This window comes from Miscanthus floridulus, chromosome 4 (genome assembly GCF_019320115.1).
Source record: "Miscanthus floridulus cultivar M001 chromosome 4, ASM1932011v1, whole genome shotgun sequence".
In the NCBI taxonomy this organism is placed as follows: domain Eukaryota; kingdom Viridiplantae; phylum Streptophyta; class Magnoliopsida; order Poales; family Poaceae; genus Miscanthus; species Miscanthus floridulus.
In genome coordinates this window covers 65,685,202-65,710,013 of record NC_089583.1, presented here as the reverse complement: position 1 = coordinate 65,710,013, position 24,812 = coordinate 65,685,202, and the positions used below count along the sequence as shown (strand labels likewise).

The window sequence follows — 24,812 nt, the reverse complement described above, 5'->3', positions numbered from 1 at the left end:
TAAGTCTAGCTGAGTACCTTCTCGTACTCAGGGTTTTATTCCCACTTGTTGTAGATGGGCAGATGTATTACGGCTACTGTATCAACTGCCTTTATCCTGCAATGGGTGATGCTTAGGACCATGGGCATGGTCATTCCTTATGTCTCATCTGATGCTTTTGTTGGAGATGATCATTCGCTGGCACTATATTTAAACTCTGCGTGAGTGTGTGTGGTTTGAACAAATGACTTCCGCTACTTTTATTCAAACTGGTTTTGTATCTGAGATCGCGAACTTTTATGTAATTTGTGATGGTGACCGCTAAACTTATTACGATCTTGGCTGGAATGGAAGTTGGTTTGAAATCCTTCGTGATTTCACGGACTACCAGGTTATACGGGCTTAAGTTTGCTAAATCGTCTGCTCTGGCGGATGATTTTCTTACTTAATTTCGTATAATTGGTCAGTTCTGTTACATGCTACAACTCAAAAGTCACCTTTGAGCACATGTTGAAGACTCAAAGAAACTATGGTGACAAGTGTGGCCTTGGCTTCAAGAAGAAGATGACAAAGGGCGAAAGAAAGAGAGAAAGAAAGATGAAGAAGCTACAACAAAGAAAGCTTTCTCATACCATGTGCTACCGGTGTCATGAAGCAGGACACCTTGCAAATGGTTGCCCTAACATTGAGAAGCTCAAGAAGATAAAAGAAGAAGAGAGGCTAAGGCATGTGAAGTGCTTCAAGTGCCACACTTGGGGTCATCTTACCTCAATGTGCCCAACCAAGCAATTGGTGAAGCAACAAGTGAAGCCTCAACCAAAGCCACAAGTTAAGCAAGAGAAGACACCCTAAGTTCAAATCAAGATCAACCATGAAGATGGTGGTGACTTAATGATAAAGAAGAAGAAAACAAGAAGGGGTGGAAAGGCAAGGCATCCAATGCAAACTCAAGATGCTAAGATGATGAGCAAGAATGAAGATGAGAAGAAAGTCTATGCTCACATCAAGTGCTTCAAGTGTGAAAATATGGGACACTTTGCCTCTAAGTGTCCTACCAAGCTTGAGAAGAAGGCTCAAGCAATCCATAAGAGGGAAGGCAATGAGAAGCACCACATGAGCAAAGAAGAGAAGGCTCAAGCAAAGAGAAAGTGCTACTCATGCTGGGAAAGGGGACACATGGCACATTCATGTCCCCTAGGTGATATTTCTAAGCCTATTTCAATCGATGATGATTCTATGCTTAGAAAGGATGGCAATGGTACCTCATTGGTTGCAATTGCAAAACATCCCGCTATTCATACTAAGGCTACGCCTAAGTATGTTGCTCCTAACTTGAGAGGACCCAAACTAGTTTGGGTACCATCAAAAAGTGGATGATTGATTGTAGGTACCATCGGCATTGGAGGCTTCGTTCAAATGATATTCATCTTGTTGATCATGTAGTTGAGCCAAGTATTGCTAAGTGATGATCGTTATCCCAATGCCATGACAAATTGAATGAAGTCCAAATGTGCTACAATATACAAGTGTAAATTTCAAGTTAGTGGTGATTCATTGGATATATTTGATGACTTGCAAATAATTGAGATGAAGCTTGCTAGTTGGATGATCATGAGCTAACCAAGGTATATCTCTTGTTGATCATTTCATTTGGGGGCATATGAGTTGATTGAATTGGATAAATATGCAAAGTTGCTTGTTATAAGTTGATTGAATGGATAATTGCTTAGTAATCAAGTTTGGATTGATTTGTGTTGGATAAGATCATAAGATGACTTTTAGTAAGTGGTTTGAATGGATATATGTCTTATGGAATTATTCAAACAAGTTAGTTTCAAGTTTGATTCATATTTGATGAAGTATAGCTCAATTGTTGAAATCTGTCCTATATTACAAAATCTGAGCTAGCTGTGATCTTAGCCATGTTTGAGTGATCAAAACTTATTGGATTGGCATGAAAATTGGTATATATGCTCTAGACTTATGGTATAAGATCCTGTAGAAATTTCATGAGAATTGGATAAGAAATGCTTCGGTTTTGGAGTAGATCTTATCAGCTATAGTGCAGCAGTTTTCAGCATGTAGCAGTGGTGGAAGAATTGATATATGGCAGCAATCTAGAAGTCAAATGAAGCTCAAATTTTTACAGCTGCTATATAACTTAGTAAAGAACATCTCCACCAAATTTCGTGGTATTTGGATTTGTACTTTGGGAGATATGCTTAATTCTTTGAAGGGTACAAAATCTGTCAGAAAAGTGACAAATGTTGGATTGATCTAGAGTCACTTTGATTGAAAGGTCCTCAAGTTGGAAACATGTTTACAAGTGTTTGAGGTACCTAAGTTTGGTTTTGAGATGATCTAGAAGCATGACAAGATATGAGTACAAGGCCATTTGATTGTGGAGTGTACTTTGCACACCTTTGGTACTCAAGATGAAGATCAAGATCAAACTCAAGTTGAAGATGAAATTTAAGTTCTAGATATGATTTGAGATCATTTGGTAGAAAGAAAAGGACTTAAATAAGAAGAAAGAAAAGGACTTAAAGAAGGATTTAAGGTTACTCATCAAGTTAAGTCCATCACTTGGATCAATCTATCAAGTCATTTCAAGTGGGTATCAAGAATGATTCTTGGAGAGAGGTCACTTCTCCCTAGTGTAGGGGCTTGCAGCCTATGTGTAGGTGAACCAAGTGTGGTGCTTGGAAGGCTAACATGGAAGTGGTGATCCAAAGAACATTTAAGATGCTTAGTTGAAAAAATCAAAAGGGTTGATCAAGGAAAGCAAGCAACACCCAAAAGAGAGCTAGTCATGATATTTCAAGTTGCTCTCATGCAAGCAAAGATCAAAAGATAAAGCAAGTCAACCACAACAAGAAAGTGCACTTGATCATAAGTGGTATTCATTTCATATGGGTGAAGAATAAAATTCAACATAGTATCAATTGGTCTTCACCAAGCTTATAATTGGACTTCACATTGCTATTGGAGTAATGAATTGGAATCTATGTGACTATCCTCTACTCCAACATAGCAAAGGTATCATTGTAATGTGCATGATTATTTCATCCCTTACTAGTATGCGGTTAGTGCATATAGTACATGCTTCATAGGATCATGCATAACAAATGAAATGTTTAAATTCATTGCCTACCACTATTGTTTGAATGATTACTTGATCTAGTGGTTAGTATATGAATTTGTTCATGAGCTAGTGAACCTAAGTACTTGAATCAATTTGGATTGCTAACAAGTGACAAGTACAACATTGGCAAGATAACCCTTGCAAGAGGTGTGAAGAAGCTTGTCATTGGTTCAAACCGAACTTGGAAGCTTAGGCAAATCATTTTAGTTCAAGTCAATCATAGAAGCTCATGATAGTGATAAGAGTACAAGCATAAGACAACAATACAAATGGATATCTAGTTTGTATGTTTCAAATGGTATTTAGACTCAAGTATTTTATCAAGAATCTACAAATAATGTCTAGATCAACTCACAAGTGATATCCTATAAGTGGTACTCATGAAGATAGCAAATGTTCAAGAAATGGTCTTTATTGATAAATCAAATAAGTGGTTCCATACTAGAAGATTCTTTCAAATGATATTCACTTCCTAGAAGTGGTGAAGAGCAAGTGAAGTCAAGATCGATGAACCAATATGATCACGTGATGATATGAAGTGGATCATATCATTGTTGATCGTGTTGGTGCATGTGTTGCATCGATGTTGGAGGAGATGGAATGGAATGCGCAAGGCAAAGGTATAACCTAGGGCATTTCATTTCACCGATCATAGGAGTGTAGAGAAGTTTATGACTGGGTTTAGGATATATGTCCGTACTATCAAGAGGAGCAAACTTGTTTGCATATCGGTCATCTAAGTGCCACTCGAGTGATCTAACTTTGCATCGTCGCTAGGATTGAGTGGCGTGGAAAGTTGAGTGGCTAACCCTTTGGGAAATGATTGTGAAAAGCTAACACACATACACATGGTGGTGTACACTTGGTGGTGTTGGCACATTTACAAAGGAAATGAAGTTGGAGTTGATGTGGATCAACTTGGTGAAGAAAAGGAGTGAGTCGCACTAGTCAGAAAGTGACCGGACGCGTCCGGTCTGGTGACCGGACATGTCTGGTATTAACCAGCGAACTCAGCGACCGGACACATTCGGTCGCCACACCGAATGTGTCCGGTGTGAATCTGCATGGTCAGCGTTCTATGAACGGTCGACCAGATGCGTCCGGTTGGACCTGGGTGCTTACTGGACTCGACCGGACACAGCGCCTCTGCGTCCGATCATGTCTGCTTCTGCGTCCGGTGTGAGCGTTCGGTCGGACACGTCAGAGAGCCATTGTGGCAACGGCTAGTTTGAATGGGACACGTGGTGATCAGGCGCTACCAGACATGTCCGCTATTAAGACCGGACGCATCTGGTATGCACGTCCGGTGCGTCCGGTGCTACGTCTGGTCAGCCCGAAAAACGCACAGTGAAGGGGTAACGGCTAGTTTATCCCATGGGGCTATAAATAGAAGTGGCCCTCGGCCATGGCTAGTGCTGAGCACCTTGGGGACTTTGTGTCCATGCTTGAGAGTTCTTAGGAGCCCTCCATCTCACACATACTTGATAGTGATCATCCGATTATGTGAGTGAGCGATTCTAGTGCGATTGCATCGTGAGGTTGCATCGAGTGGCACTAGGTGATCGAGTTGCAAGCCGGTGGTGCTTGTTACTCTTGGAGGTTGCCACCTCCTAGATGGCTTGGTGGTGGTCTCCATCGAAGCCCACAAGAAGCTTGTTCTTCCCGTTGGTTTGCATTCCCGTCTCCATCGAACCACCAAGTGAGTGGTCGACACAACGGGGACTAGCGTGTTGGCAAACACGTGAACCTCAGGAGAAAAATCATCGTGTCAACCTTTTTCTTTCCGTTAATTTGCATTCCCATCACACAAGCTTGCAATTACTTTTATATACATTGAGCTTGTGTTGTTGCTTTAATAATTAGTTAGCTTGTGTAGCTTGCTAATTATCTTCTTGTTTGTGTAGCATAGAAGTAGCTGCCTTGTATGGCTAATTTGGTTTGTGTAACCATGTTAGTCACTTTGCTTAGTTTGTGTAGCTAAGTATTTGCGCTCTCTAATTTGGCATTGGTTGCCTTGTTATTGAGCATTGCTAGTGAGCTTAGTTAGCTTTGTGCTATTGCTTACTAGCATATGTAGGAGCTCCCTTGTTGCTTAAAGTACTAGTGACATAGGTTTGTGTGACCTTGCTCCTAGAATTGTTTAAGAGAGCTCTAGCTAGCCCGGCACCTTAATTGCTTAATTAGTATCTTTGCTAGGTGCTAGTGAACATATATAGAGGGGTTCTGTGCCCGGCACCTTACTTTCTAACAATTCTAATTAGTATCTTTGCTAATCATGCAACAAAGGTGCCGGGCTATCTAAAGCTCACCTAACCAATTCTAGGAGCAAGGTTACACAAACCTATGCTACTAGTACTTTAAGCAATGAGTGAGCTCCTACACATGCTAGTAAGCAAAAGCACAAAGCCAACTAAGCTCACTAGCAATGCTCAATAACAAGGCAACCAATGCCAAATTAGAGAGCGCAAATACTTAGCTACACAAACTAAGTAAAGTGACTAACAAGGTTACATAAACCAAATTAGCCACGTAAAGGAGCTACTTCTATGCTACACAAGCAAGAAGGTAACTAGTGAGCTACACAAGCTAACTAATTACAAGAGCAACTACATAAGCACAATGTATATGAAAGTAATCGCAAGCTTGTGTAACAGGGATACAAACCAACGGGAAGAACAAGGTTGACATGATGATTTTTCTCCCGAGGTTCACGTGTTTGCCAACACGCTCATCCCCGTTGTGTCGACCGCTCACTTGGTGGTTCGGCGGCTAATTGGCATCACCCGCCAAGCCCACATGTCGGACACCACAAGAACCTACCCCAGAAGTGAGGGTAGCTCAATGACACGCTTTACTAGAGTTGCTCTTCGTGGCTCCCGCGGGGCAAGCACAATGCCCCTCACAAGCTCTTCTCTAGAGCGCCGCATAAGCTTCTTGTGGACTTCGATGGAGACCACCACCAAGCCGTCTAGGAGGTGGCAACCTCCAAGAGTAACAAGCACCACCGGCTTGCAACTCGATCACCTAGTGCCACTCGATGCAACCTCACGATGCAATTGCACTAGAATCGCTCACTCACACAATCGGATGATCACTATCAAGTATGTGTGAGATAGAGGGCTCCCAAGCACTACTACACAAGCCACCAAGGCTCTAGTGTGCTCTCCTTACGGTTCAAGGCCGACCATGGCTTCTATTTATAACCACATGAACAAATAAAGCCATTACCCCTTCACTGGGCATTTTTTGGGCTGACCGGACGCAGCACCGAACGCTGCACCAAACGCACCGACCGTGCATATCGGATGTGTCTGGTCGCTATACCGGACGTGTCCGATAGCTGCCTGACCGCCACGTGTCCGACCATTGCCTCCAACGGCTCTCTAACAACACGACCGAACGCTTAGCACGAAATGACCGGACGCTCAGCCACTGTGTCCAGTCGAGTCCAGTAAGCCTCCAGGACCGACCGGATGCGTCTGTTAGAAACTGACCGAACGCTGAGCCTCAGCGTCCGGTCGAGTCCAGTAAGCACCCATGGACGACCGGACGCGTCCGGTCACACCGGACCGGACGCAGCCAGCGTCCGATCGTCGGTACTGCCGAACACCGCATTTTCTTCACACCGGACACGTCCGATGTGGCGATCGGACGCGTCCGGTCACATCGTGTAGTTCAGTCCTGAGCCACATATTGGACGTGTCCGGTCTCCATACCGGATGCGTCCGATCACACTGTGACCAGCGCGACTAACTCTTTTTCAACTCTAACTTCTTCACCCTTGCTCAAATATGCCAACCACCAAGTGTATCACCTTGTGCACATGTGTTAGCATATTTTCACAAACATTTTCAAGGGTGTTAGCCACTCAATCTTGCCACGCCACTCGATCCTAGCGACGATGCAAAGTTAGATCACTCGAGTGGCACTAGATGATCGATATGCAAACAAGTTTGCCCCTCTTGATAGTACGGCCATCTATCCTAAACCCAGTCATAAACTTCTATACACACTTATAACCGGTGAAATAAAATGCCCTAGGTTATACATTTGCCTTGCGCATTCCATTCCATCTCCTCCAATGTCGATGCAACACATGCACCAACACGATCAACAATGATATGATCCACTTCATATCATCACGTGATCATATTGGTTCATCGATCTTGACTTCACTTGCTTTTCACCGTTGCCTTCATCCATCGGCGCCAAGTCTTGCTCAAGCTTCACCGCCATGCGGTCCATCGCTCTAAAGCCTCCGACTTGCCCTTCACGCTTGCAACCGGTCCATCAAGCCAAGTCTTGTCTTGATCTTCTCCACCTTGATCACATGACTCAATGTCATGTCTCATGTGCATTTAAGCTCCTTCATCATCACATGTGTGAGCTTTGCAACATCTCCAAGCCATTTTCATCTTCATGGCATATGTTGCTCACACATATGTACCTATGGACTAATCATCTGTGTATCTCACATAAACACAATTAGTCCACCTAAGTTGTCACTCAATTACCAAAACCACACAAGGACCTTTCACCGATGTTGTCTTCCTCGCGGCGTGGCGGTCTTCCTCGCGGCGTGGAAGGCGGCCCCGAGGCGCGCCAAGATCCAGTCCCTCGACGGCTGGTGGAGCACATGGGCGTCCATCATGTCTTCCCCTGTTCTTCGCCTACTCGCCGTAGCTCCGCCCCGTGCTCGCGGTGGCCGCGCCAGGCGATGGCAGGTGCACGCACCTGCGCCTACGCGTCAGGGGAGGCTGCGCCGCCGCCTACCAGAACCTAGGTGAGCCGCACGCGGAGGAGCGCGACGTTCAGCGGAGGAGCAGAGGAGCGCGAGCGGAGGACTGGGCCAGCGACGCGCGGAGGACCGGGCATGGGCGGTGACGAGACTCGAACGCGGGGTTTAGCCAAGCCTGGCCACGGAAAAACGGAAAGCCATCTCAGTTTTTCCAGAGCCTGGCTAAGACGGTCTTCGACCAGGAACTCACGTGCTAAAACCAAAATAGATAGCAAGAGATCTAAAATTAGTCTCCAACAGAGTACCTATATAGAAGATCTATTTTGGATTGTCTGAGAGACACAACCCAAATATGGACATCCTCTCTCCTGAAAACCCATTTGCAGAAAGGAATCTCTTTTAGATCTTGTTGTTAGAGAAGATGCTGAATAGGTATTGGACCTTTTACCTGTAACGCTACCCAAAGAACAAATATGTCTTCTATTTCGGGTGTTATTGTTGAAGATAACCTAAGGCCCCTGAAGTGGCTTAGCTAGGCCTACGTATGGGCTATTTATAGACAACCAAACAACTCAAAGTTGATTTCTTAAAGCCTAATTTGGGTTTAGTCACCCAGCCAAACTGATCCGTACAGACTACAGCAGCGGTCAACTTTCTTTTCTTTTTAGAACAAGCAGCGGTCAACTGCGGAGTAGGGCCATCACTCACTGACGCCTGGGGAAGTGGTCGCGTGGTGGGTCCCCCGGCTACTTGGAGACCAAGAAACCCGGGCGCGCGCCTCGAGGCCCACGACGCAGCGGACCTGCCGTTTCCACGCCTTGGAGTTGGAGGACGGGGCGATCGCAACCGTTCATCTTGGAGCCGACCGCTTCCGATGGTCCCACGCGCGGCCGCAGAAACGAAATGGGCCGGAGTCATGTTCAGGTGGGACCCGCAACGCGATGCTCCGGCAGAGGGAGTAGTGCTCGTAGAAAGCAGTCCGCAGTCGTCAGCGTCTCTTCTCGTTTCTAGGCGGGTGGTGGCATGGCCTTTTTTCTCTCGTGCACCCAGCAGCCACCAAGACTCGCAGAGGCACAGAGCGCCTCAATGAAATAACTGACGGGTTGTTTGACTATGAAAACGGACACATATTTCTGACTGACAGTCCCAACCAAGACAATCATATCAAATATTGATTTGGGTGTAATTTTAAGATATCCGAGATATTCCTCAGATATTAAACATCAATACAAATATCTTAGTTGATTCTCAAATATAAATACCTGACAGATATTTAAACATCCAGCAATCTAATTAGATATACTTTACTACCGAGTAATAAGATATTTTATTTTTTTTAAATGATATAATAATCTATCTATATTTACTCCCTACTTCTCAACAATCAAACATCGCTACGCCATTATTTCTATTTGCTTTTTTTTATTTGTTATATGCATTCAACATTCCAACGTTTATATTCCCTAATTTTTTTCTTTCTTTTATATATTCGCTTCGGTTTTCTACATTTATTTCCCATGTATTTTGTGATAAAAAAACATTCCCTAACAATAAGTATAGAGTTCTTTTGACTTGGGGTTATGAGCAATGAACTTAGATATGGATATGGACTCCTTGGTGTGACTATCTTGTAAACAGTTTAATAAGTTAGAATGTCGCGTAAATCGAGTACTAAAAATATATCACACTCATGTATGTTATGCCAATGCAATTGTTATCTATTGCATTATTTTGCTTCTTTCTAAGCATATATAATTTGTTAGGATTTGGATTCGTAAAGCGCTTGTGATTGCTAAACCGATGAGTTTTAATTAACTCGATATTTGAAGAAATATTCTGTGGTGGCCATTATCCATATTTGGCATACATTCACTCGTATTTTGTAACCGGGATCGTGCACATTCGTATCTCAAATCGATGGTTATCCATGCCTGATTTTGAATCTGAAGGAAAATATAAAAACAAAATATAAGATCAGTAGTATTCGTTCGTATTGTTCCCATTACCGTTACTGCTGCAATTGTTGCTCAAGCACAATGCCACTAATTATCATTTTAAGATGGTTAAACTTTCAATCTGTTACTATTTCCTTCAACTATAGTACACACATTAGTTGGTTACATTCCAACGTTTATATTTCCTAATTTTTTTATATATTCGTTTTGGTTTTCTACATTTATTTCTCATGTAATTTGTGATAAAAAATATTTGTTAACAATAAGTATAGAGTTCTTTTGACTTGGTGTTATGAGCAATGAACTTAGATATGAATATGGACTCCTTGGTGTGACTATCTTGTAAACAGTTAATAAGTTAGAATGTCACGTAAATTGAGTACTAAAAAGATATCAAACTCATGTATGTTATGCCAATGCAATTGGGCAACAGATTTATTGTCTATTGCATTATTTTGCTTCTTTCAAGCATAATTTGTTAGGATTTGGAATCGTAAAGCGCTTGAATGATTGCTACACGTGTCATATATACCAACGTGTTTTAACTCGATATTTGAAGAATTATTTTGTGGCCAACATTATTCATATTTGGCATACATTTCCTCATATTTGTAACAGGGATCATGCACATTCATATCTCTATTCATGCCTCATTAAGAATCTGAAGGAAAAAAATATATATAACACATATAAGATCAGTAGTATTCGTTCATATCTGTTCCAACTACACCCCTACTGCTGCAACTGTTGCTCAAGCACAATGCCACTAATTATCGTTTTAAGATGGTTAAACTTTAAGTCTTTTCCTATTTCCTTCAACTACAATACACACATTAGTTGGTTACAACGTACATATGTATGAAATTTTCATACTCGTGGTCAAATAAATTAGCTTAGACAATTGAGGATGAGTTCAGCACAAGATAGAACTTAAGGCCCCTTTTAAAATGTCGGGCTTTTTATGTTTCTTGCAACTTTCTTGTGAAAATGAAAGCAATGTATGTATGAAATTTTTATAGTTGTGACCAAATAAATTAGCTTAGACAAATGGGGACGAGTTCATCATAAGCTACAACTTAAGGCCCCTTTTAGAACGTGGACTTTTTCTGTTTCTTGCATCTTTCTTGTGAAAATGAATGGATGATTTCTTATTTTTCTGTACGATTCCAATGAAAACGCTCACAACTCACACACACTCACTCCTATCGAGCGTCGTCTATTATTGAAAACATAAAGTTGTTAAATCTTAGAATATTCGCTCCTATAAAAAGTCAAACACATAACCTTAAGTAATACCGAGACTCTCGTAACCAATAGGCTATACTCCATCCGTCCCAGAATATCTGTCGTTCTCGCTTCCCGAGAAACAACTTTAACAAAATATATATTAAAAAATATTATTATTTATGATACATAATTAGCATCATTGGAAAGATTTTTTAATCTAGTTTTTTAACAAATTTATTTGGAGACATAAATATTGCACATATTTTATATAAATTGAGTCAAAGTCGTGGTACGGACACTAAAAACGACAGATAAATTGGGACGGAGGGAGTAGGCCGTAGCCCTTCAGCGCTCTGCTACTTATCGCGAACAAGCCCAGCAAAACACAGCCCAAGTTTCGCCCACGACGGTCAATGTGTATCGATCATATCATCAAATCTCAACCATATGGGACCAACATGCAACCTCAGCCCAAGAATAGACATGATACGTCTTTTTCTCTGGCAAGTACTTCGAACCTTGCTAGATCGCACAAAGTTGATTACACCCAATGTCATTTAAGTAAATAAAGTTCTTGCAAAATGCAACGCCAGACGTCAACTTGGCACCATGAAACAAGACAACCAAGAAGGAATTAGCAAAGCCGTATTAGAAAGGGAAAGAGGATAGTGTTGATCGTAGGATTGTACCTTTGTTTTGGCCTTGCTTGCCTCTGTTATACTTACTATATCATAGGATTGTATTTTTTGCTTTGGCCTTCCTTGCCTCTATTATACTTACTATATATATGGCTTTTGTTCCAATACAATACAACTTTGCTAATTCCTTCTTGGTTGTCCCGTTTCATCATGCCAAGTACAGTATTTAGTACTACCCTATTATTAGATTTGTGTTCTAGTTATGTGCTCACATTATATATCTTAAGATGAGGTGATACATCATGAGTTCATTCTATAATTTTGGTAGATTGGTTCTAATCCTCATGCTGGCACTAATTTTAGTTTCTGAGAAATAAGACCATGATGGATCAAATCATTCTATTTCACAAGCCAAAACAAAATAGCGAGGAGTGAGACGATGGTGGATTACTCCATCCCCAACCCAAATAGAGCCCTTAGCATATTGTTCAAATTTTGATCAAATAATAATGTTTACAATATTAATAAGTTAAGTAAACGTGTACTATTGCTAGACTTTACTGCCGATATAAGTGTATTATGATTTTACTAATGAGCCGATGTATTTTATGCTCATACTTTTGTTTATACATTTTTACTCAAATCCAACTTGAGATTTGATAAGGATTTTTTTTTAAATGAACGGTTAAAAGAGCCCATGTTTGGAAGGCAACTCCAGCTGGTTGCATGACGGGCCGTGTCGTGTTGCGCGTGCAACGGACGAAACAACTACCAAACTTTTGGCGAGACAACGTGTGAACGTAAATGCAGGCGTGCCGCGGAGTGTTAACGTAAATGCAGGCGTGGAGCGGAGGGTGCACCTAACCTTTGTCGAGTCGCGACACGAAACAGGCTTCTGTTGAGGAACGTGTGGCTCGCCTTGTCTTCGTGCGGCTGTTTCTGGTCGTCTTTCAAGTAGACCTTGAATATTTACAGACGCCAAAAATGTGGAAGCATGGTATCGACAAGCTGCGCATGTTTTTTCAATTTAGTTTGAAAAATAATAGTACTAATAAGCTTTTTTCCCTAAAAAATGTATTAACCTTTGAAAAAAACTGTGATTTTTTAATTAAAAAATACAGTAGTAACGTATTTTTAAATATAGGAGAATCCGTACTCAGTAGAAATTTGGAAATCCAGCAATGCTACAATCGGCTCTAGGTAGACTGGTATCAGCTGATATGTTGATGATACTAAATAAATAGACAGGTAAATCCGGGGTACACAGGATGGCGTACCCCCTGGGATTTTTGGTACGCCCAAGGCCAGGCCGCATTATAATTATAATTACACGGCCTGCGCCATCGCCTCACACGTTTCGTCTCCCTGCACCGCACCGCTCCTCATCTTCCACTTCCACCTGACTCCCCTGCTCTTCCGCCCGAAGCAGCAAGACCCCCATTAAACCCCCTCCTCGCCCTCCTCTCCTTTCGGCTCTCCCCCATCCCACCTGGCCACTCCAACAGTCTCCTGCCCGCGCAGGGACCCCTCCAGATCCGCTTTTCCTCGGATTCCGGGTGGTTCCCATTCCGTCTAGTGGGCAGTGCTCCGGCCATCCGTAGATCGCCCAAGAGCCGTGGCACCCAAGCTTTTGTAAGTATATCTCTGTGCTCTGTGCTCGTTCCAGTTGCCTCTTCTTCGGCGAGAATTGCGCCCCCGATCGTTTTGATTCTTTTTGGTCCTGCGATCTGGTGCGATTTCTTTTCGGGCTCTTTTTTTTTCCTTTTTTTTATACGGTTTTGCGTTGGGCATTACATCAGTTGCCAACCTAATACTTCTCTGTTCGTTCTTTCCATACGTGGAATCGATCAATCTCGTGGGAATAAAAAAGATTGCATCTTTGTTTCCCCTCTGGTTTGGTTCACATCGTTGGCCGATTTCTGATTTCTTCTCTCACCCGTTTCCGGTGCCGTCCGTGTCTCTGATGTGATCAGGATCAGGGGATCAGGAGTGGAGTAGCCCGCACGCAGCGCGCCAGCTGTTGATTTATGTCGCCTGCTCTGCTGCCGCTCCATGGTTCTGAGCTCCCGACGTCAGCACCCTCTTCTTGCTCCCTTCTCCAGCCTGGGCAGAGGGGCGCCAGAGACTGCGGCTTTCGCTTCAGGATCTCAGTGTAATATATCTCTCCCTGTTCGATTCGATTGATTGGTTGGTTCACGCCAAGAATCCAATCTGCTCTGTTGTTACTCTCCTCCATTCCATGTAGGCGCCAGTTTACAGCGAGGTTATTTATAATATCTCTTGTCGTTGTTCTTCTAATATAGTCAATGATAATGTATTGGAGCAGTCATTTCTAGTTTGTTAATTGTTGTCAGCATGATGTATCTTTTCCGGTCCCCTGAAAAAGTTTGGTCATGGTACAGTTGCAAATATAATAGTATGCAAATTGCCATGAGTTGCATTATCTGCTAGCCACGTTAATTCTGCGTGTGCCCCACATTTGGCAATAGACAGCTCACTGTGTGTGCGTTGCTCTGGTTTCATAGCTGAGGTGGACTAAAACTGATCTCCCGTTTCCTATTGACCATAAAAATCACACCTATTAGTTTGGCATGCAAACATGGAGGTTTACATAAGTTCATATCTGTTTGATGGCAATTTCCTGTTCAAGTCCTATTCAAGTAGTATTCGGTCTTTCAGTACGTTTTTATGAATTTGGAAAGTTTCCTCTAGTAATGCACAATGGTTTCAGATTTGGATTTGGGGTGAAGTACTCTGGGTTTCTGCATTTAGACCCTTGCTTCCTACTTTGCCGCACCTGAGGAAGCAAGAGTTCAAGAATCCCCCAAATCACAGTCAGTCTTGGGTAAGCGTTAAATTACATGGACATATATCTCGAACAATAAATAATCAATGATCATCTTCTATTTTTACTGTTATATAAAGATTTCCCTCTTCCGAACTTAGTTTTAGCAGGTGCATCATCTTACAATCTTGTCCGATTTGTATATTCTATCAGGTCTGGTTTGGGTGGATTCCCTCCAAGTTCAAACAGTCAGCCAGATTTCCGAATTGAGTCTGAAGGAACCCGATCTTCTCTTTTCCGGTTTCGGTCAGAAGTTAGAGAGAACCCCATTCTGATTTGCCAGATTCCATCTGCGCTGCAGTTCTTGCGCAGATCAGGAGTCTTTGCCCCAATTTTGTCCACAAAAAATTCCTCGGTATGTAAACATGTATCCTATTTTTTTGATGAAACGTAAACATGTATCCTATTCAACATATGTGAAACTGTAACCTTACATTTTCATACTTGATTAATTAACCTGACCTGTCTGCAGATCTCAATTGAGGTGAATCTGGAAGCTGTGTGCCGAGATGTTGCCCACAGTGCAGAAGGTCCGCATTTTCTGTGCTGATCCTGATGCTACAGACTCATCTGATGATGAAGATGATAAGAACATCGCAGAAAAGAAAATGGTCAGGGAGGTACTGGTTCCAGTGGCGAACTCGAAGACCTCAAATAGTCTGAAGACCCTTGTGCCGTGTGGAACAAAGGATCTGGAGGTTTCAGAGAAGAAGGGGAAATCAAGCAGGTTCCGTGGTGTGCGCAAGCGACCCTGGGGTCGATGGGCAGCTGAGATTCGTGATCCTGTGAGAAAAACCCGTAAGTGGATTGGCTCGTATGACTCTGAGGAGGCTGCTGCTGCGGCATATCAGGCATATGCAAACCAGATCAGAGATGAGGTGTTAGCCATTAAGACTCAACAGTCTGTATCAGAACGTGCACCTCTATCAAGTTCGTCCTCGGTTTCCTGCGTATCTTCATCTGCCCCGTGTGAGCAGACAGCGCATGAACCGCAGAATAGAGTGCTCGTGGAGAAAGATCCTGAACCTGTAGATGAAGTCTTTCTGAACTTCTCCCCCACACCTAAGGAGATTTCAATGGACGATTTGCTCGGACGGATAGATGAGATTCCTGTCTGTGACTCTGTCAGGCCAGCTGATGAACTTCCACTTGACAATTTCACGAGGCTGGAAGATGCATTCCCTATCAGTGATTTTATCGGTTCAAGAGATGAGCATCCGTATGATCACTATATTGGTCTGGCAGACATTAGCCACCTGCCTCTTCCGATGAATGACCCAGCTTTCAATCTGGATGCAGAGCTTGATTGGAGTGTGTTCGACTTTGCTGCAATTGAACGTGAACTTGATGTCCTTTGAGGCTGCATCAGAGATTGTGTTATACTGAAACCTGCACTTTATTATGTTGTATTCAGCTGAAAGCTCCTATGTTTTCATATTTGTCAGAATGCAACAATGAATATGGATTCAGGTTTCAGTCTATCTATATGGCTGCCTGGCTGTGTGTGGCCGGGATCCGGAGGCAATTGACCTCTAAATTTTGTCAGGAATTGTACAGTTCCTAGAGTAACTTGCCAGTATGTGCTATGATGTAACAAGTTTCATCATGTAATGTGTACATGTTCTAATTTAATTTCAAATCTGACAAGCTTGTTAGCAGGTTGCAGCCCTTTTGGGTGTGCATAATTTTGAACAAAAGAAAGAAAAAGAATCATCCTGGGAAGTAGTTGGTTTTAGAAAGCTGGGTAAAACAATTTTTTAGAATATATATAACTGCGCCTAATTAGATTCTTTTCAGTACCACCTAATAAAAACTGATGATACATGAGAACAGTTCCCTTATTCTCTTCAAAAAAGAGGTCATCTATTAGTATTTGTTGTGTGAAAGGATTGAATTGCCCAATAGGGGATGAATTGGAGCTCTTGAAACTTAAAACAACCACCTTATCAGCCTATAAAAAACTACTTAGCTGAGAGCTCCTAACACACTATTTTTTTTTTTCAAATTTGCTAACTCCAAAGAATGACCCATGGAACAACATCACCTTTAGCACAGTTAGGCCTCCTTTGGAACAAAGAAAAAACATAGGAATTTTAGAAGCTATCAATCTATAGGAAAGTTTCCTAAACACCTCTTTGGAACAAAAGATTGAACCCTATGAAATTCCTTAGGACTGCCATGAGATGCATGAAAACATAGGAATTTTGGAGGAAAACTAACATGGAAACTTTCCCTTGTGCCTCTCTCTCTCTTGTTCCTATATTTTCCCCGCGTTCTATCCAAAAAGTTACATTAGAAATTTTACTCCATTATAGATTCCTGTAGAATTGTAAGTTTCGTGTAACTCTAATCTTGTGTTTTTCCTATTCTTTTGTTTCAAGAATCCTGCATTGCGAAGGAGGCCACATTCAAAAGTTTTTTCTCTTGCTTCCTTGTCACGCCATTATACCTAACACATATGCATTGTTATTCTCACCCATGACACGACACTAGATAACCATATTAGCCAAGTAATCTCTCTCTTTTTATAGGGGGTGTTTGGGACCGCTCTGCTCCAAGTTTTGCAACTCCACTTCAGCTTTGCCTTGCCAAATACCTCCAGCTCCTAAAACTCCACTCCAAGAAAAATGTGGAGTTGAAGGCTAACTCCATGTTTTTTGTGTAGCACCTCAAGGGGTACTCTAGGATTTGGATTTTTGTACTTCCTCATAGAGTTAGAGAGAAATTACCCACCGCTGCCACTAATTACACATTACATCTACGTATCGGTTTCCACACTAATTACACATTACCTCTACGTATCGGTTTCCATCTATTCTTTTCGCCCGATGCTTTCTATTCTGCGCGGGGCTTCTGTTCCGCGGGCGCCCCCTCCGCCATGAAAACCTAACGTCGCCACCCTTATTCCGGCAACCACCGGTGGTGCTCCGTTCGAAGTGCCTCCTTTGCATTGTTATTGGGGGCCGGGCCCTCCTCGATCCTTGACGCAGGGCAATGAAGGTGGAGGCGGGGACGCGCACCGGTCGTAGTTGCGGTAGGCCGATCCCCATGCACCGGCTCTGACTCGCTCCTCATCGCTTGTGGCTGCTTCAACGGCGTCACGACCGCCACTGCGCTCCTCTGAATCGCCATCAACGCCTTCTCTGCCACCAAGTCCTTATGCGTTCATCATTCCGACGTGTGGAAGGTTGGTTGGCTCACTTTCTTTTTCTGCACGCATATCTTGCTTGCTTTGGATTGTGAGATGCAATGAATTTATTGTGATGTTGCTATCGAAACAACGGGATTATTCAATTGGATTGTGAGATACCGTGAATCCCTGAGTAGTTAGATAGATCTTGAACAGGAGTGGAGGCTTGCAAGAAGTGTTAGTGGCATAACGGACCCTATTTCGAGTCCGGATGCAAAAGTTATAACTATTTTAAGGAAGGCAATTCAAATTAGGGTTTTGTGTGGACACAAGATGTAGATTTTTTATGGTAAGGACAAGGGTTGATGGAAAACAACGGAGCGATCACACAAACGAGACCCAAACACGATCTAAAACTAGCAACAAGATCTTGACCTAGGACACAAACTCAACATATAGGCTCTGAAACTGAAATATGCAAATGTTATGACACAAAATGTTATAGTACAAGAAAACGAATATGGCGTTAGACTATGTGACGAAGGCAAAAATACTTAAACTAGGGTAAGATGCGAAACATGGATGAAACAAGTACTCTCAGTACATGTTAGATTCACATGTAACTCGGAATATAATAAAACATGGATGAAACAACTGCTCTCGATACATGTTTCATTCTTTGTTTCATAGGTATCTAATTCCACTAAAGTTCAAAACCGAGCCAATAAAGGCCATATTCGCTTCTCTTAAAATCCGTCTTTATCAGCTTGTTTTTCAGCCGGAATAATGTTTTTCTCTCATAACAAATCAGCTGAAATAGTGTTTCGGCTTGTTTTTTCAGCGAAGCGAACGAGGCCAAAATTTTATCCATATGAAACTCAAATTTTTTTAAAAACATTGATACATTATTTATTAAAAATATTTATGTAGCAAACTATTAAATGTGGTTAAAACTCAAACGAAACTTTCATTCAAGCCTAAACGGACCAAGCAGTTTCTCCGGTCTTCAAAGGGCATATTTGCTTGCCTGTTCCTGCCCTCAGCCAGGCTCTCGGCATGCGAGAACAGGCGGTTGTTCGGCTGTCGGACCAAGCTCGCGTCATGCAAGATTCCCTTGCAGCCAGACTCCACAGAAACGTGAGGAGAGGTCGTTGCTAGCGGGCCTTGCTCGCTAGACGCAGGTGCTCTCTCACTAATGATAATATTAAACAAGAGATTAAGTTATTTTAGTATTTTGAAAAGATGATTAGGGTTTAACGAGGAAAACTAAAATCTGTTAAAATGTACTTACGTGAAATAAACAATATAATAACCCTTGTTTTTAATATTTTTTTCTCGATGCATATATCCTCATGTGGGTAATGGAGTATCTCTAGTCTGGCTGGATTTCATATAATAAATAAACAATCAAACATACTAAGCTTGCACACGGTGAACCTGGCTCGGCCGGCCAGGCTCGCCGAGAACCAACCAGGCCAAAGCAGCACAGGGCCCATGCCCAAGGCGCTAAGGCTACTTTTTTTTTGATAAGGGTGTGTTTAGTTATGAATCCAAACTTCGGCGCTATGTAAAAAGAAGATTCTCCGTTACATTAAATTTATGGTACATGCATGGAGTATTAAATGTTGACGAAATCAAAAACTAATTGTACAGTTTGGTTGTACTTTGCGAGACGAACGTTTTGAGCCTAATTAGTCAACGATGGGACAATTATTACCAAATATAAACGAATGCTACAGTGTAATACAGTCACCTAAAGTGATGATTTCGGCGACGCCGATTCCAGGCAACTAAAGGCCTAATATATGTAATCACAACATTTCAATTTTGTTCCCCGCCGCCGCCGCCCCCAACCCCCCCCCCACCCCCCCCCCCCCCCCCCCCCCCCCCCCCCCCCCCCCCCCCCCCCCCCCCCCACCCCACCCCACACACACACACACACGACACCACTGCTAGCCGTTGAGTACCGTTGCGCCTGCGGGCACGCAAGTTTCGCACCGCCGTCGACCTCCGCCTCTTCCAACAGGAAGCCATTAAAACCCCTCGCCGCCACCCTCCTTCCCTGCCGGAGAAACCAAAAGCATCCAAATCCGTTCCTTCCGAACCCATCTGCCACGCCCTCCGGAGTCCGGATCAAGCCCCGATCTGCTTCTGCTGCCCCCTGATTCCCTCCAATCCCGTCGGCTTCACGGCCCCAATCAGTCCCCGGCCCGGGCTCCGCAGGTCGCCGTCGCACCCGCGCTCGTGTAAGTGGCTTGTCTAGTCGAATTGCCTTTCTTCGTTCGCGGGACACTGCGCGTGGGGTTTCCTAATTCGGATGATCTCTTTTCTCTCCGCCTGCCCTGTTTATTTTCTCGGGACTTCTCGTTCTTGAGAAGAAATTTGGGCGGGCAATCCGGTAGGGTTATTGGAGTTCCGTACGATCTCGAGCTGTTCTTCTCTTTCTTTTTTTTACCTTCCTTTACTTTTTCCGGCGATTTTAAGTGGGCATTGCTCCAATACCGAAGCTGCTGTCCCTTTCTCTAATTGTAAGCGAAAAAAAATGGAATCTTTCTTTCTTCTTATATCTAAATTTCTCCAGTTCCTCCTTTTTGGTAGAATTTGACACAAGTTCTTTGTTGTTTGTGCGACAAGCAGCAGAGAACAAGGGGTGGAGTATCCCTCGCCGCCGCCGCACGGCACGCGCGCGCTGTTGATTTATGTCGCCTGCACTGCTCCAGCTTCATGGTTCTGAGCTCCCGTCGCCAGCCGCTTCTTGCTCTCTTCTCCTCCAGCCTTGGCAGAGGGGCGCCAGAGCCTGTTGGTTTCGCTTCAGGATCTCCAGGTAACTTTCCGCATGCCTGATTGAGCTACATTACGGCCAAGTTGGTGCGAAGATTTCTTTTTTCTGTTGTAGTCTCCAACCCTGTTACCGTGCTTATAGTCTCCCATATGAATCAGACAATCAGATTATGTTATCCAAAGATTTCTGTTGCCTATCTGTCCGACGGTACTTCCTTCTTCAGTTGTCGCTGTTGTGTTTTTCCTTTCCCCAATTCAGCTGTCAGGGATGCTTGCTTGTTTGTAGTAGCAAACAATCAAAGTTTTTTTTTTCTGTTGCCATGAAAACTGATCTGTTGTTCACATGTTAGTGCAATAACTGTCTGCTTGTTCAGTCTACTCAGATAAGATTTGCTCATGTACCAATTTGAAGATAACCATGTTGCAATGCTGGTCTGGTTTCAGTTTGGAGCTGGATGATAACTGATCTGTACATTCATTCTATATGAACATAATAATATTACCTCATTAGTTTGGCATGCAAAGAATGGAGGTTTACATCAGCTCATATATTCAAGTAATGTTTGCATTTCAGTTTAAGTTTTCTTTAGTAGTTTACATTGGTTTCAGATTTGGATTTGTGGTCAAGTACTCTGGGTTCCTGCATACGAGTTGAAGAATCCCCCAAATAACAAGCAATCTTGGTAAGTGTTAAAACTATATGGAACTATACTTTCATACAAATTAAGAGTGAACAGAGTATCTGCTATTTCCCTTCTCTTAACTTGGGTGAGCCCTTGTCTTACAATCTTGTCTGATTTAAACGCTACCAGGTTTTGGTTTGGGTGGATTGTGTTTGGCACCCCTCCTCTAAGTTCAACAGTTGGCCTGAATTTTAATTTCTGAGACATCTTTGGCAAAGAAAACTTATCTCCCTTTCTCCAACTCTCTTCAGAAGTTAAAAGAGAACCATCTTTCAGATTTGGTAAATTCGTTGCTCAAGTTGTAGGCACTTGGTACGTGGAGGCATCTTCTCTTTTCATATATGTGTGATGATAGTAAACCTTGTATTAACAGATTTGATGAAATCAGTGTCCGTATGCGCAGATTGCTATTGTGTGGGATCTGGATGTTGCGCTACAAGAAGGTCCGCATTTTCTGCTGCGATCCTGATGCAACTGACTCCTCGGATGATGAGGATGATCAGACCTCCAAGAAAGAAAAGAAAATTATAAGAGAGGTTCTAGTTCCAGTAAGGAAATATAAGACCTCGAGACCTCTAAAAGCCATCATGGCATGTCGAATAAAGGATCTGAAAAGAGTCCAGAGAGGAAGGTATCATTGAGCAGGTACCGTGGTGTGCGCCTGCGGGACTCAGGTCGGTGGCAAGCAGAGATTCGCAAACATTTCACAAAGAGACGAGAGTACAGTTTACATGACACTGAGGAGGCTGCTACTGCAACATATCAGGCAAAATGGTTCCAGTTCCATGCAGAGATGCTGGCAATAAAAGCTCACGAGCCTGTGTCAAAACATTAAGCTTTGTCCAGCTCATCCTTGGTTTCCTGTGCCTCTTCATCTGTGTTATGCAAACAGAGCATACAAGAAGCGCAGTAGAATGGAGGGAGTATCAGAGGATGAACTTCTCCACCATGATCCTATGGATGAAAGCTTACTGAACTTCTCCACCCCTATGGAGACTTCAGGGGATGTCATGCTAAACTGGAAAGATGAGCTTCCTTTCAGTGACTCTGTCAGCCCAACTGATGAACCCCGACTCGACGATCTCACCAGACTGGAAGCTATGTTACCTGTCAGTGATTTTATTGATGCTACATACGAGCCTCTGGATGATGAATATATTGGCCTGGCTGACATTAGTCACCTGCCTCTTCAATTCAAGGACCCAGAGTTCGATCTGGATGCAGAGCTTGATTGGAGTGGGTTCGACTTTGTTTCAATGGAAAGTGAACTCGAGTTACTATGAGGTTGCATCAGAAATGCCTCCTACTGAAACCTTGGATGCGACTTCTTTTCAATGGAAAATGAATTCGTGTTACTGTGAGGTTGCATCAGAGATGGTTCCGATGAAACCTGCTCTTCACAGTGTTCAATTCTGCCAAAATCTGCTGATGATGCTGTTATCTTCTGCAGAAACCTGCTTTTGGTGGTGTTTATTATGCAGGAACTTGCTCTTGATTCTTACTTGAGGTTGAGATTTCAGTTTGTTGGGTGCATGTTGGTGGGATGTGGCGAGAAGTCAACCTATGAATTTTGTCTGGAACTGTCCTAGAGTAACTTGCCTGTGTATGCTAGTATCTAACTAGTTCTAACTTCAGAGCTGATGTTGATGAATCACCTGTGCATGCCAGCAGCCTGTTGGTTCTGTTTGTGCATATTTTGGCATGTATTTCTAACTACATCTGTTAGTGATATGTTTCTGCCTGTAATATATGCATGTACCTGTAAGATTTCATTGCTAACTGTATGGAGCAGCCTGGCTTGAGCGAATGGATATATTGGATTAATTACATGCAGTTAATCATGCTGAGGAAGTAGTAGTTAGTTTTAGAAAGATGGATAAATAAATCTAGAATGTTACTCCATCTGAATAGGTTTGATAATATTTATTTTTCCTTTTTGTTTGTATTATCTAAATCGAACAGAATCAGTGCAGTTTCCTTTCCAAGAGGAGTTATCTATCCGCACTTATGTGACATTTTTAGTCTTTTGAACTTAGAACTGCTTTCTGCATTTGGGTTCCAAATAGTGGTTCATTTTCTACGTGTCTTGACACAGACACGCTGAAATGTTTCTAGACTTGTGCATCTGCAACACCATGCACTGAAAGTGTATGTAGAATCTAAAGCAATATCGCAATAAATTGGTAAAGGTATATCCTGAACTGGTGGTATGCACAGGGCACATCCGCTCTGAAACAACTCTGTTGTTTTTAAGGCCAAAATTTCACAGTCAGCATTGCTCTTAAATATTCAAGATTGAGATCCACATTCTTCAGAACAATTTGAGCTCCAAAACTCTAATGAAAATATTATGCATGATTTGTTCCCAACGCAATATGTGTAGATAGTGTATAGGAGATATGAAGGGCGGGCCTGGTGCAAGCGGTACAGTCTTACCGTTTGTGACCAGAAGGTCCCAGGTTCGAGTCGCGGTCTCCTCGCATTGTACAGGCGAGGGTAAGGCTTGCCACTGACACCCTTCCCAGACCCCGCACAGAGCGGGAGCTCTCTGGAGATACATATACGTAACGCTAAGAAAATTCTAATGCAAAAAGGCTGAAGAAGCATATACTATAATTTTCCATGTAATGTACCCAACAGTTTATTTTTCTTTCAAAAGTTTTGGGCAGCAAGAAGCGAAAAATGGCTCCTTCCAAGTGAAGGTCGCCGGCGTCAGTTCAGTAGACGGCGCCGCACTCGAAGGAGACGTCGCAGCCCGGGACGGGGCTGAGCTTGATGGCATGCTTGACCTTGCTCATGAAGACGGGGAGGAAGGACATGGCCTGGCAGATGCAGGCGTTGTCGATGCCCATGAGGCGGCGGCAGCAAGCGGTGTCGTAGGGGTCGCGGCCGCCGTGCCCGAAGCCATGCCGCCGGCTGTGGGTGTGCTCGCGCTCGTGCTCGTGCTCGTGGCTGTGCTCGTGCCCGTGCTCGTGGTGGTCCGCCTGCGTCTCGTAGGACGCTGCTGAAGCCGATGAGCCGTTGCTGTGCAGCTGCAGCGGCTGCGCCGGGTTGGGCCCGGAGAAGGGGCGCAGGCTGCAGGCCTCGTTGGCCAGGTTGAACTGCGAGCGGCAGAACACCTGCGCCGCGGCGCGGCTGTCTGCTGCAATGAGGACGACGAGAAGGAGCACAAGAGAAGGCATTGGTGGTGACCATCTCTTCTTGATGTCCATGCTGATCGACAGAGCTGCAGGAGGTGTTGGTTTCTTGATCAGGGGATGGTTCCTGTGCCATTTCGATTTCAGGGGTTTAAGTAGTGAGAATTCGAAGCTAGTTTAGGAGGGAATCCGGTGGTTTTTGGTCCTGCATTGTTTTTCTGGTGGAAGTTAGGAGGGAGAATCAGATGAGAATGAGATTGTCAGGGGTTTTACATTTGCAGGGTGAATCGGTTGCTCATGCTTTTCAGGTGTTGCTCATGCTTAAAGCTGTGACTGTTGACAAGTTTGACCTCGATCTTGACTTCGCAAAAAAAAAAAAAAAAAAAACTCCTTTCTGTGACGATGCGCTGAACTTATTGCAAAGTCACTTTGAGATGTAACTGAAGGTAATAAATTGGAAGCTTTGAGGTTTAACAATGTTCAACAAGTCTTCTTTAACTCGAACTTGGATGCAGGAAGCACGCCCATGGACTATTGTGGTGGGTCAGTTGGAC

General features: G+C 43.3%; 1 protein-coding gene and 2 pseudogenes across 2 annotated transcripts; 2 read left to right on the top strand and 1 right to left on the bottom strand.

The window, feature by feature from the left end:
• Window positions 1–13,051: 13,051 nt before the first annotated feature.
• On the top strand, window positions 13,052–16,225 carry LOC136551597 (pathogenesis-related genes transcriptional activator PTI6-like). 2 transcript variants are annotated; one of them, XM_066543143.1, is made up of 5 exons: window positions 13,052–13,314; window positions 13,656–13,834; window positions 14,414–14,527; window positions 14,681–14,882; window positions 15,000–16,225. In XM_066543143.1, exon 5 carries the CDS (start codon window positions 15,037–15,039, stop codon window positions 15,883–15,885), a length of 849 nt encoding a protein of 282 aa, XP_066399240.1. In that variant the 5' UTR covers window positions 13,052–13,314; window positions 13,656–13,834; window positions 14,414–14,527; window positions 14,681–14,882; window positions 15,000–15,036; the 3' UTR covers window positions 15,886–16,225. The 2 variants fall into 2 exon arrangements, with proteins under 2 accessions (XP_066399240.1, XP_066399241.1); XM_066543144.1 differs by lacking the exon at window positions 14,414–14,527.
• Window positions 16,226–19,921: 3,696 nt separating this feature from the next.
• On the top strand, window positions 19,922–23,113 carry LOC136551596 (uncharacterized; annotated as a pseudogene).
• A 725-nt stretch (window positions 23,114–23,838) lies between these two features.
• LOC136551595 (uncharacterized) lies at window positions 23,839–24,394 on the bottom strand (annotated as a pseudogene).
• Between the last annotated feature and the right edge of the window lie 418 nt (window positions 24,395–24,812).

Excerpts from the sequence above, each read along its gene's own strand:
- LOC136551597 (XM_066543144.1), top strand. The coding sequence starts at position 15,037 with ATGTTGCCCACAGTGCAGAAGGTCCGCATTTTCTGTGCTGATCCTGAT.